At 31.9% G+C, this 13054-nt stretch overlaps 1 protein-coding gene across 11 annotated transcripts in view; it reads left to right on the top strand.

Moving 5' to 3' along the window:
* DENND1B (DENN domain containing 1B) overlaps positions 1-13054 on the top strand; it is a 263126-nt gene that overhangs the window by 204393 nt on the left and 45679 nt on the right. For all 11 annotated transcript variants that reach the window (XM_082701929.1, XM_082701927.1, XM_082701928.1 and 8 more), the window contains one exon: positions 6647-6737. In XM_082701929.1, coding sequence (XP_082558055.1) covers positions 6647-6737 — 91 coding nt within the window. The remainder of the gene's footprint in view (positions 1-6646; positions 6738-13054) is intronic.

The following is a 13054-nucleotide window of genomic DNA, read 5'->3' as shown; positions in this document are numbered from 1 at the left end:
TCATCATACAAAGTTATTACAGTATTATTGACTGTATCCCCTGTGCTGTACCTTACATCCTTGTGACTTATTTATTTGATAACTGGAAATTTGTACTTAATCCACTTCACCTCTTTCACCTGTGCTCCCATCACCTTTCCCTCTGGCAATCACCAGTTGGTTATCTGGATCTGGGAGTCTGTTTCTGTTTTGTTTTGTTTGTTCATTTGTTTTGGTTTTTTAGATTCTATATAATAAGTGAAATCTTATGATACTTGTCTTTCTCTAACTTATTTCCCTTAACGTAATACCCTCTATGACTATTTATATTGTAGCAAATGTCCAGATATCATGTGTTTTTTATGGCTGAGAAATAATTGTCCGTTGTGTGGACACACACCACATCTTTATCCATTCATCTATCAGTGGACACAAGTTGCTCCTATCTTGGGTATTTTAAGTAATGCTGCAGTGAACATAGGGGTACATATATCTTTCTGAATTAGCGTTTTCATTTTCTTCGGATAAATTACCCAAAAGTAAAATTGCTGAATAGTATGGTAGTTCTGTTGTTAATTTTTTGGAGGAAATTCCATACTGTTAGTGCCTGCACCAATTTACATTCCCACCAATACTGCATGAGGATTTCCTTTTATTCACATCTTTGCCAGTACTTTCTATTTCTTTCTTTTTTCTATAATAGCTATTTTGACAGTTTTGAGGTGTTATCTCATTGTTTTGATTTGGATTTCCCTGATGATTTGTAATGTTCAACATCTTTACATATGTCTATTGTCTATCTGTATGTCTTCTTCAGAAAAATGTGTGTTCAGGTCCTCTGCCCACTTTTAAAATTGGATTTTTTGGTTTTTTTTTAATTATTGAGTTATATGAGAACTTAATGTAATTTGAATATCAACCCTTCATCTGTTACATCATTTGCAATTATCTCCTCCCATTCAGTAGGTTGCCTTTTCATTTTGTTGATGGTTTCCTTCACTGTGTTAATGCTTCTTAGTTTGGTATAGTCTCATTTGTTTGTTTTTGCTTTTGTTGCCCTTGTCTGAGGAGATGTTCAGGTCTATCTCAAGAAACAAGAAAAGTCTCAAATAGTCTTAAGTTTAAAGGAACTAGAAAAGGAACAAAGTTAGTAGAAGGAAGCAAATAATAAAGATCAGAGAGGAAATAAATGAAAATAGAGACTTAAAAAAATAGAAAAATCAATGAAACTAAGACCTAGTTCTTTGAAAAGATAAATGAAATCAATAAACCTTTAGTTAGATTCATCAAGCAAAAAAGAGAGAGAGCCCACGAAATCTGGAATATTTGTTCTATTTGTTTCTGTACTTCAGGCATCTAGGAAAGTACCTGGCTTATAGTAAACATCCAATTAGATATTTATCGATTGACTGAATTGATTCTTTGGTCTGTTGGTCATGAAGTTTAACTGACTTGATTTTGTTGCAAATTATCTAAAGACTATCTGTTGATATATCCTAGAGGTTAGTGTTGTTCCGTTAATGTTTTTTAGGTTATTAGTTCCAATAATAAATCACACTGAATGGGCTTTTTTATACCCTTCAGTGTTTTCCTGGTCATTATACCATAGCAGTATAATTTAGTATCCTTACAGTTTTATTTGCCTAGTATTTGTAATGGAATAAAGATAAGTTTATTTCTATTCCTTCATATACTTAATTCTGTTGGTTTAGCTCTAAACTGACCTACCTCATTCCCATTTGTTACAGCAGTTTGTGTTTATATATATATATAATGACTAACTGAATGCCTTACATTTAGCAGGTGTCTATAAATATCTGTTGACTTAATTTATTGTATAACACTTTAGTGTAGTTTTCACTAACCTGTCAAGCTTTACTGAGCATTTATAAGAAGGAATATTTAAATTAGACAACTTTTTTTTTTTTTAGCCCAAAGCATTATATAAAAAGGAAATTTTAAGGATCTGTTATAAATGAATACATTTTAAAAGTACTTTTCTTTTTACAGTATTAACATTTTTTTTCTTTAAATTGCTAAAGATTTCTACTCATTAAACATGTATTTTTTCTCTAGCTCTCAAGCCTTTATTATATTAGTTATCTTACATTTGTGCAGGAAGAATTTCTTATAGGAGGTAAATTTTGAAACATGTTCATTTTTCCTCCAGGTGGAAAAAGGAGTTAGGGAGTCTCGATTTTTTTTGTGTGTTGCTCCACTGCCTCTGCTGCTTTGCTTCAGTAATAAGACTGTCGTCTTAGCACAAAAAACGGCACTCCATCTTCCCACTTCCCCAGCTTGATAAAGAATTGCACCACTAACTTTCTCTCCTCAGAACATTGTTTTCTTATGAGCTCTTTTAAAAAAAGTCAAAATATTTAAAAATCATTTAAGACTCATTCAGTTTAATTATTGTCATCCTCAGAGTTTTGATGGATTAATTACAATTAAATATTTATATAACATATGTCCACACCACTGAAGGCGTTTAGAACATTGATTAATAGCATAACTTATTTTGGATTTTTAGATTAAATGCCAGAAGTGCACTGACTGGTGAGGAATTAAGGAACTGAGAAACATACAATTTATTTCTTAGAGCAAAGATGCATAATCTGCTCGGCCATATATTTAAGTTTATTCTGTGAATCAGAACATATTCTTTTTTTTTTAATTTATTTTTTATTTTCAGCATAACAGTTTTCATTATTTTTGCACCACACCCAGTGCTCCATGCAATCCGTGCCCTCTATAATACCCACCGCCTGGTACCCCGACCTTCCACCCCCCCCCGCCCCTTCAAAGCCCTCAGATTGTTTTTCAGAGTCCATAGTCTCTCATGGTTCACCTCCCCTTCCAATTTCCCCCAACTCCCTTCTCCTCTCTATCTCCCTATGTCCTCCATGCTATTTGTTATGCTCCACAAATAAGTGAAATCATATGATAATTGGCTCTCTCTGCTTGACTTATTTCACTCAGCATAATCTCTTCCAGTTCCGTCCATGTTGCTACAAAAGTTAGGTATTCATCCTTTCTGATGGAGGCATAATACTCCATAGTATATATGGACCACATCTTCCTTATCCATTCGTCCATTAAGGGCATCTTGGTTCTCTCCACAGTTTGGTGACCGTGGCCATTGCTGCTATAAACATTGGGGTACAGATGGCCCTTCTTTTCACTACATCTGTATGTTTGGGGTAAATACCCAGTAGTGCAATTGCACAGTCATAGGGAATTCTATTTTTAATTTCTTGAGGAATCTCCACACTGCTCTCCAAAGAGGCTACACCAACTTGCATTCCCTATTTTTTTGGAAAGAAGCTTAACTCTAAGTCTATTATTTACATTTTATAATATTCTTAAAACATATATTTTATTTGAAAATTGATATGGTGAATGTTTGTTTTTATTTAACAGTATTGCTTACTGAAGTCCATTTAAAACAATAGATAATTTCTTTCAATGGATTTAATTTCCTATCAGGATGATTATTTAGGGGCGCCTGGGTGGCTCAGTGGGTTGTCTTTGCCTTCAGCTGGGGTCATGATCTCAGAGTCCTGGGGTCGAGCCCCGCATCAGGCTTTTTGCTCAGCAGGGAGCCTGCTTCCAGCTCTCTCTCTGCCTGCCTCTCTGCCTACTTGTAATCTCTCTCTTTGTCAAATAAATAAATAAAATCTTAAAAAAAAAAAAAGATAGTTATTTGAAGATAAAAACGTTTTGAAAACCTTAGCAATAACTGTCAAAAAGAGTAGCAGGAAGTAGCTTTACTGCTTAAAAACATTTCTTTTGTAACCTGTCACACTACTTTAAGATTGTGTTGTAAAGATTAACAAAATGCAGTTCTTGCAATTGGAATAATATTAATGATCTTGATAATTATATATCTCCTTACTTAAATGACTTATTTATACTTTATAATAAAATTATGGACTCCATGCTTTAGTATTATGTCTATGATTTTTTTTTAAATTTCCAATTATTTATGTTTTGGTGTGATTATTTAGCATGTTTAGGTCCAGGTTTTAATTTTCACTTTTGGAATGAAAAGCAAAATATTAAGATTTATGTAAAAGCATCATCTTAATTCTTAATTCACACTTTTAAATTCTTTTAAAAATCTACTTGCACCTTTATGTTTTATTATATCTATTATATCTATAGCACTTTCATTGTTATTAAGTGTTACTTGTCATTACTTGCAATTTCAAATTAATTCTTCTAAAACTTACATCTTACAGTTACCTAAAGATATGTGTTTACTAAATTAGGTGGGTAATCAACTGAAAGGTTACGGCCCATTTTAGTTATAGCTTTTCCAACAGATAATATTTTTTAGTTCAAAATTACTTCTATGCAAAATAACTAAAATGGTCTTTTATACTTACTATGAAATCCTCCAGAGTTACTAGAATGGAGTGACCATGACCCAACTCCACTTGGAAAAAAAAGAAAAAAGGTGTTACTGGTTACTGAATCAAAACTAGAAAAATTTAGAAAACTGTTACCTTAAGCATGTTTTTCTCCATTAATGCCACTTCTCAGCCTATCCCTGGGTATCTATATTTGTGTGTATGTATATAGAATATGTGTGTGTATGCACAAAATCCATCTTTTATTTTAAGAACAAACATTTGCATTTAGTATGCATGCGGATTAATGTCTGATTGTCATGACAGAATTGTTTGTAAAGTCAGTTGATAACATGAGGCATTTTACAAGTGATTAATTTTTATTGGCTCAATTTACTAGTTCAGTAGTAACACGAAGTAGTTACTCATGCTCAAAAATGCATAATCAGTAAATAGTTTTGGGATTTATCTCCTTTTAGATGTTGAACTATTCCACTCAAACTAAAATGGATGGATTATTTCTAGTAAACATAAAAATGAAAACCTTTTAAAAAGTCTTGTAGTCTTAATCTTTTAAAGCAAATTAAGTCCTTTAAAAGGATGTCTTAGTTTGCTTCATTTGTCAGTAATATATTGCTTTAAATTTATCATTTTACTTCACCTTTTTCTTCAAAATGATACTTAGTTCATCAAATTAGATCACTTTAGTTTGATTTATAGTGCTGTGTTGAAAATATATCAAAGTCAAATCTTGCAAGGATTTTAAACCACTTTATTTTCAAATCAACCATTTATCATATGTAGGGAAGATGCCAAGATTGTTATTACCTTTTATCTCAAGATACAATGAAATGAATAATTACGTACACATGCCTTTCACATTGTTTCAGTATACGTGAGTCTTTCAGCAAACATTCATTTCAAACTATATGTGAGGCTTTTGCCAGGTATTCAAGATATGTACATGAGAAAGACAGTGATCCTACACTCAGGAAATCCTTAAATTGACAGAGATCAAATAGGTGGTGGTCGTGGGAAAAGGCGGACTTTAGTATTTAACATTTATTCTCTGCCTACAATCTAGGTACTTCATATTGTTTCAATTAACCCTCACAAAACGCCATAAGATATTTATTATTTTTCCCATTTTATAGAAGGGGAAGCAGACTCACAGAGAGCAAGTTGCCCAAGATCATAAAGCTAATAAGTAGCAGCGATGTGATACAAGCCTTTCATTCTCCAAACTCCTGTTCATATTTGCTTATATTATTGGAAACTTTTTTATTCCATTATATCCCTAATGGATGTAAAATTGGGTTATCTGTGGTCCCTACCCTCAAAAGGTTTTAATTTTTATGAGAGCAACTCACACTCTTTAAAAAAAAAAAAAAAAAAAAAAGCCAGTACTATATACATCTTTTAGGCTACATCTGTTTAAATCCTTCTAACATTTTGGTTCAAAATTATTCTATGATAATATAAGGTAGTTAAACCACATTTTGAACAGGATTGTGTTGGTTTCATTTGTTTCTTTCTTAATTTTGGCTTGTAAGAGATTTCTGTCTCAGAGTCTTAAAAAACTGATGTAACTTACTGCCATTAAATAATTTTTTAAATGCTACCTGAGGAATACTGTATTGCTCTATAGAACTTCTCTAAATTAGTTTTGTTCATTTATATAGAAAACATTTTTTTTAGAACTAAGAGTGAGAATTGTTTAAAAGTCAAGCTATTTTAATTTGGTTAAATTTAAATTTTCCAGAGTAAAAAAATTATGGCCAGGATTAATTCCATCACGAAAGTGAACATTTGGTATTAATCTCCAAATCTTCAGGTTTATCCTTCAAATATCATTTAAGTCTTTCTTATCATTTAAGTCTTAAGTCTTAAGACTTATCATTTAAGTCTCCCTTTGTCTCTTATGCAAGGGACCTTAAAGATACTTCGCCTTCATTATGGATGGAGAAACCTGAAAACATTTATAACATTTTTTTATAATCCAGAAGGTACAAATTTCAGATGCCACAGATAGACAAAATAGAAAGTAGCCAAGTGCCAATAAATCGTACATTATTTTTCTCGTTAATGAAGTTACAGTCTGTACCATACATTTCTGATTTAACTAAAGTGCTGTTATTTTACTGGGCTATTTTAATTGTTTGAGTTTTCTTGACATGTATCTGTATATGTGTGTATATACATATATATGTGTAATTTATATTTATATAAGTATCTGATATTAATATTTTTCTGTAAGTAAAATTAATTTTATGAAGAAAGCGGAAATTAACATATTTGACACTTTTTAATTTCAGTTTATTGATGGTCGACTGGCAAAACTAAATGCAGGAAGGGGTTTCTCTGATGTATTTGAAGAGGAAATCACTTCTGGTGGCTTTTGTGGAGGTAAAAACTAGTTCCAGTGTGATTATCCATTTTCTGAGTAACAATTGTTTTGATTTTTACACTTGTGTCTGATATAATCTACTTTATAAGGAACTATTTTCTCTTAAACATAGAATGTCTTAGATATATTTTTTGATCTTATAATTATGAGCTATGGTGTTAACTTATTTTATTATTCAAGGTGTTAAGGTGGTCTCATGAATTGGTAGCTGTTTGCTTGAATAATCTTTTAATATTAGTAGAAATAAATGTCACAGAAATGCATTTAGCTTGTATCTTCCTGTCTTTCATCCTGACTAGTGTTGTCTGCTAAAAATAACCCACAGTGATGTCTACTACTAAGTAAGATTTAAAGAACTAAGATTATAGTTGAAATATTTGATAATATAATCTAAAAAAAAAGATGTGAATACCACAGTGCTTTTACATTTTAAGTAAGTGTATTGTTATAGTAGTCTTTGCCTTTTTTTTTTTTTTTTTTTGCTTTGCAGAACATTGCAGCATGAGGAAAAGACTTTTCAGTTTACCTTCCCATGTGCTTACACTTGTCACTGTAAAAAGTGCTCACTAAAAAAATGGAAGGCGTTGTATTATTTTGTATGTGTGAAACATAAGCTAGGTGATATCTCATTTTTATTTAATATAATGCACTTTAATATAATTAAACAAAGACAGTGTTTCATATGTAAGTATTCAGACAACATTACAATTACCTAGACAGTTAATTACTTATGAACTGGTATTTGTACATGATTGCTTCAGTATACAGCCCTGACTCTGGCAGAGAATTTTGCTTGAGTCCTTGAAATGTCACATTCATTTATTCAGCTGGTGTTGTGCTAAGTGTTTACATATATAGTAGGCACTGTTCCAGGTACAGGGTGAACTAAACAAACAAAAATCTCTGGTATGTTCATTTTCACCATGTATAATAGTAATATTTTATCGTAGGTTTAATTTAGGGAAGAGATGTCTTTAGTGTGTGTTTGAATAAATAGTTGCTAGAAAAGATAAATAAAACATGAAAAGACAAATAGTAATAAGTATGCGTCCACAATTTTCCCCACATTTAATTTTACTCTTAAATAAGATGTATTTTTGTACCATCGAAATACAAAAACCATTGAGAAAATTTGTTCATTAAAAGAGGTAGAGATGAACCGAGCATTTATGGACCTTCATCTGACATAAGTATAGCATTTCACTGAAAGCATTTAGCTTTGGGAAAAACTTAGTTTACTTGACTCAGCGAATAAGCCAAGCTCCTTGCTTTCCTCAGCTCATGGGTAAAAATTTAGCTTCAATGGAACTTTTGTGTTAAAATAAGGCTTTTTTACTTTTCAACTCAGACAAGCAAAATATTGTCAGCTCATGGACAAATTGCTTGAGGCATCCATTCAGTATTTATATAACTGCTGTCTCATTATTTTTATGACCCGTGGGGCTAGTATCATATATGGAATTGAAGATGACATCTTGTGACAGTAATGGGGTAGAACTGTGATCGTTTTGTAGAGTCGAATTCTGTAGTCTTAACCATTGGTCCAGATACCTCTGTTCTAGAATAGAGGATAGGTGGGTGGCTTTTCTGGTGGGAGAGGGGTTGCTAAAACCTTTCATTAAAGGTCTCATGATTTAAAAAGAATGGAATGTTAATCACCGGTTGGCATCTTAGAGACGGCTACATTTGCAGTACAACTTCATGCCAACCACTTTGTTGTTCTTTCTTAAAATGCAAAAAGTTTTGAATGCTTATCTTAATTTGGTGGTGGCGGGAGCAATAGTGAATTAAAGAGAAAGCATAGTTCAACAAGTATTAATTTCAGTATGTACAGCAAGAAAGTATATTACAAATTATGTCTGGCTATCAAGTGTCATTTTTTAATCATTGTATTTTAGGTTATTATTTTAGAGATATATAGAGATTATTCTTAGAAGAAATAAAGCACAATTTATTAGGATTTGAAATAAAAATATAAATATAATAAAAATTAGTAATGTTCTTATAAATGATATATATAAAAGAACATTATACATTTGTCATTTAGATTATATTTATAAAGATGTCTGTATCATGATATGAAACTATTTTTCAAAGAATAAACTATTATAACCCATTTCTCTCATAGTTACAGTAAGAATAATTATAATTGTTCTTACTGAATATTAATATGTAACAGAATCTCTTATAAGAGCCTACAAATTTTATCTCCTTTAATCCTCAGAGCCCCTGAGGTATTTTGATTACCCATCCCCGTTTTTATAAGGGCACTTATCTCAACAATTTGCTCAAGGTCACACAGCTAGTGGTGCTAGAGTCTGAACTCGTCATGTATCTGCCTGCGTTCAAAGCTCTTGCTTTAATAACTATAATATATTGCTTTCTTATGATAAGAAATCTTCTTAATTGGAAGACATTCAGTAAACAAGAGCACTGTCCAAGCCTTCTCCACTCCAAGTGGATAAAAGTAAAATTCCTGTCTTGTGATTATCCGTTGAAGATTTTTCTACTAAGCCCCAAGAAAGATCACCCTAAGAAAAATTAACATTCACTAAAGCTAAGCAAAAATAATTAGGAAATTTCAAAGAAGCATCTAATTTCTCCCCTTTCTGTGCCATTGTAGTAACAGTTTATGTATCCTGTTCATTTCCAGTATGCATGGGTGATGATAAAATGAATATGAGCACAGTGGAACTTCGTAATTGTTTTGGCTCTGATAAGAATATACAAAGCAGGACAGTCTTACATAGAAAATCTAGATTCACACTGAATCTAGAACTATGGCTAAAGACTGTGAATGCATACAGATTTCCAAAAACTGTTTTCTGTCCTGTGAATTCCTGTGCTCAGGACTGTTAAAGGAATCCCTGTTACTTCTGATTTTTTCACGAGACCTTTGTAGAATATTCAGCCTTAACAGAGAAGTCATATCAGGAAGTATGTAAAGGGAAGAATATCTATAGAGGCTAAAAGGTAATAGAAGTGGATGGAAGTAGGACAAAGGGTACAATTAAGTAAATAAAAATATTGGTCTGTGAACAAGCAGCCAAGGAATATTGAGTAGTTAAGAACGTAGTGGGGGGAGGGTTACATATTTTTTTCATTTAAAGTCAGGCAGTTTTTTAAATCCACTTCCAGTTATCTAAACTTTCAGAAGGAGAAACATTTTCAGATTGATTTTATAAAGAAGCGTATAGTTATTCTTCGTTAGTGTTTGTTTCCTCATTAGTTTCCTGATACAATCTGATTAGTCTTTTATTTATTTCTCTCTCTTTTCCTGTACTGACTGAGGCACCAAGGTGATTAGAAGAGATAGTGGGTAGTCATCCACTTTACTGGCATTTTTCTGGCTTCACTGAAGAGTTTAGGTGAATTTATATTTTTTTGAGAAATAACTATAAATTTCTGGAATTTAAACAAATATATTTAAGGAAGAAGTCTTTGGACAAGTGAGAGACAAAGATATTCTGTCCTTGAGTGTGAGAAAACCATTCATATGTTTAATGAGAACAATGCTAGGAATTTCCTCAATAATGCTTATTATTTCCATAATCCAGTGACTTTAGGAAGGACTTTTTTTTTTTTTTTTGGCATTCAGATTCATTTTTAAGAAGAAAAACAGCCTTTAAACAATATTTTTTAAAATAATGCATTTGTCTCATAAATTTTGTGGGAATAGAAGCCTTCAATTTGAAAAGCTCTAAATTTAGAGAAACAAATATCTTTAAAAAAATTTAGCAGGACTCTACCTATATGGTACCATGTTTCCCCATCATCTCAAGCAGTTTATGTAAGGACTTCTGTTTTCCCCTGTGCATATAATTCTGGATTATTATTGGTCATTCTGTGAACTGTTTCTTCTCAAGGTATCTGCTTTGAACAGCCCATTTTCATTTCTAATGTAATTAGTGTGAAGTGATACAGAGGAAATCTCTGTTTTATCATATTTTATTTATCAGTCTTAAGAGGTAGAATTTTTAGAGTTGAAGGACTACAGAACCAAGAATTCAAATACCTAGATTCTTATTCTTTCTAAGTTGCTATCTTTGTGACCTTGGGCAAATAATGTGCCACTTCAGAACCTTCACTTTCTTCATTTGGCAAGTTACTGACAATAACTTACATTTTTGGTGTGTCTGTGATGTGCTAGGTACTGTACTAAGTAACATTGTAACAGCCAGGTTAAAGACCTCGTCCCAAACTCCATAGTTTACAAGGATACAATGGACTTGAACCTTCAGACCATTGGACTCCAAAGTCCACTTCCTTCTCATTGAACTGTGCTGCCTAAGATACTACCTGCTTTACCTATCTTGGAGTACAAAAACACAACTCAAATAAGGGAATGTAGGTATAAAAACATTTTGTGACCTGTGGAGAGTTGAATATGAGAGCTATTTTTATTCCTCACAACTCTAAATAAGACACTGTTCCTTCTATAACTGCTCTGAAATTTTATGATACTTATTTTCTTTGTAGATTAGGGGCTTAAAAAATTATTTTCTGATTTGACAAGTGTTCCAGAATGCTAAATAGTTATCATATAGAAGTTAGTGTTTCTCTTTCTATTTTCTTCCATTTATTTTGGGGAAAGAATGAAAGTAAAGCACTTTCCAGAATACTATAAATAACAACCAAGTCTTAAATGTGTGATTTATATCCAATCATTTTTAATAGAGAAGTTAATAAGTATATGAACTGTTGAGAACATTTAGTAGAGAGATAAAAGTATATGAACAATCTGGAAAAAGACATACTGTTTATTTTTTTGTTAATAAACTCTCCTTGGAAATAAATTGATAGAATAATTTTTTGTCATTTTATAAAAGAAATATAATTTAAAAATTTAGGACAAATACCACCTGAAACTCATGGTTTTTTAACAGTGCAGATTTTATTTACATAGGTTATTTTAAGTAGACACATTTTGCTATAATCATTTCATAAAATTAGTAACAATATTATTTTTGCTCATGTATTTTCTTCCAGAAAAGTGAAGTGCAGTGCTGAGTAGTAAGAGATGTTTTTTACAATGGGGGTTATTTCTTGATTTTTTTCTGTGAGTTAGAGAAAGATTTTAATTACAGGTTTAAAATCAGAGCTGTACACATTTTGCCTGATGTTGGTTAGGAATGCAAAGAGAACAGCTGGAAATAAATTCTTGGGCTGGGATCATTCTGCTTCTATTTTATAATAGCAAGGTAATAAATTTGTTAAAAGACCACAACAATATGCAAGTAGAGAACATATATGGTGGAGATCTTAACTAAGCTTATGTGGTGATCACTTTGCAATATATACAAATATCGAATCATGCTTTATTTCTGAAACTAACTTAATGTTGTATGTCAACTATACCACAATTGAAAAAAAGAAGAGACTATAATCTGTTTTAGGGATTACTTGTACTTGGACTAGCCATCAGGACTTTGTTTTTTAAGCATTTAAACCAAGAAGGTAGATGAAATCTAAGTCAGTTGATTTAAAGCATTACTTGAGATTATTGTGTTTTCTTTTTTTGCCCTTTGATGTCATTTTATTGATTAAATTACCATATTTGGAACCAAATATGTGATTACTAGTTTTATTAGAACTGGTTTTAAGGAGTGCACTTGTGATGAGCACCGGGTGTTGTATAGAAGTGTTGAATCACTGTATTGTACACCTGAAACTAATATTACACTGTATGTTAACTAACTGGAACTTAAATAAAAACTTAAAAAAAAAAAAAGAACTTTGTCAGCATTTGAACTTTCTAATAACCATGATGCTCTGTAAACTAAAACCTTCATTGGCTTCACATTTCCTTGAGTAGTATCTTTCAAATTTGGATTTACAACTAGAGAATATCTTTAGAACTTGACTGTATTGCATTACGGTGGAATCTGTGATCCATTAATGTTAATAGTTAAAAACCATAGAATAATCTCTTTTGTCTTCAAGTTTCTTTGCATTTTTAAATTCCCATCTAGTTTTTTTTCTTTTCCTATGCACTGGCAATATTATTATTTTTTTTAAAGCAATTTCTTTTTTTTTTTTAATATTTTATTTATTTATTTGACAGACAGAGATCACAAGTAGGCAGAGAGGCAGGCAGAGAGAGAGGAGGAAGCAGGCTCCCCGCTGAGCAGAGAGAGCCTGATGTGGGGCTCGATCCCAGGACCCTGGGATCGTGACCTGAGCCGAAAGCAGAGGCTTTAACCCACTGAGCCACCCAGGCGCCCCCGGCAATATTATTTTTAAATGAACACAGTTGCATAAAAGAGACACACTTTTATAAGACAACATAGATATAAAACATTGAAAAATTAGTACA

The sequence above is a fragment of the Mustela nivalis genome (assembly GCF_964662115.1).
Source record: "Mustela nivalis genome assembly, chromosome: 16".
In the NCBI taxonomy this organism is placed as follows: Eukaryota; Metazoa; Chordata; class Mammalia; order Carnivora; family Mustelidae; genus Mustela; species Mustela nivalis.
This window is presented reverse-complemented; position numbering and strand designations above follow the sequence as displayed.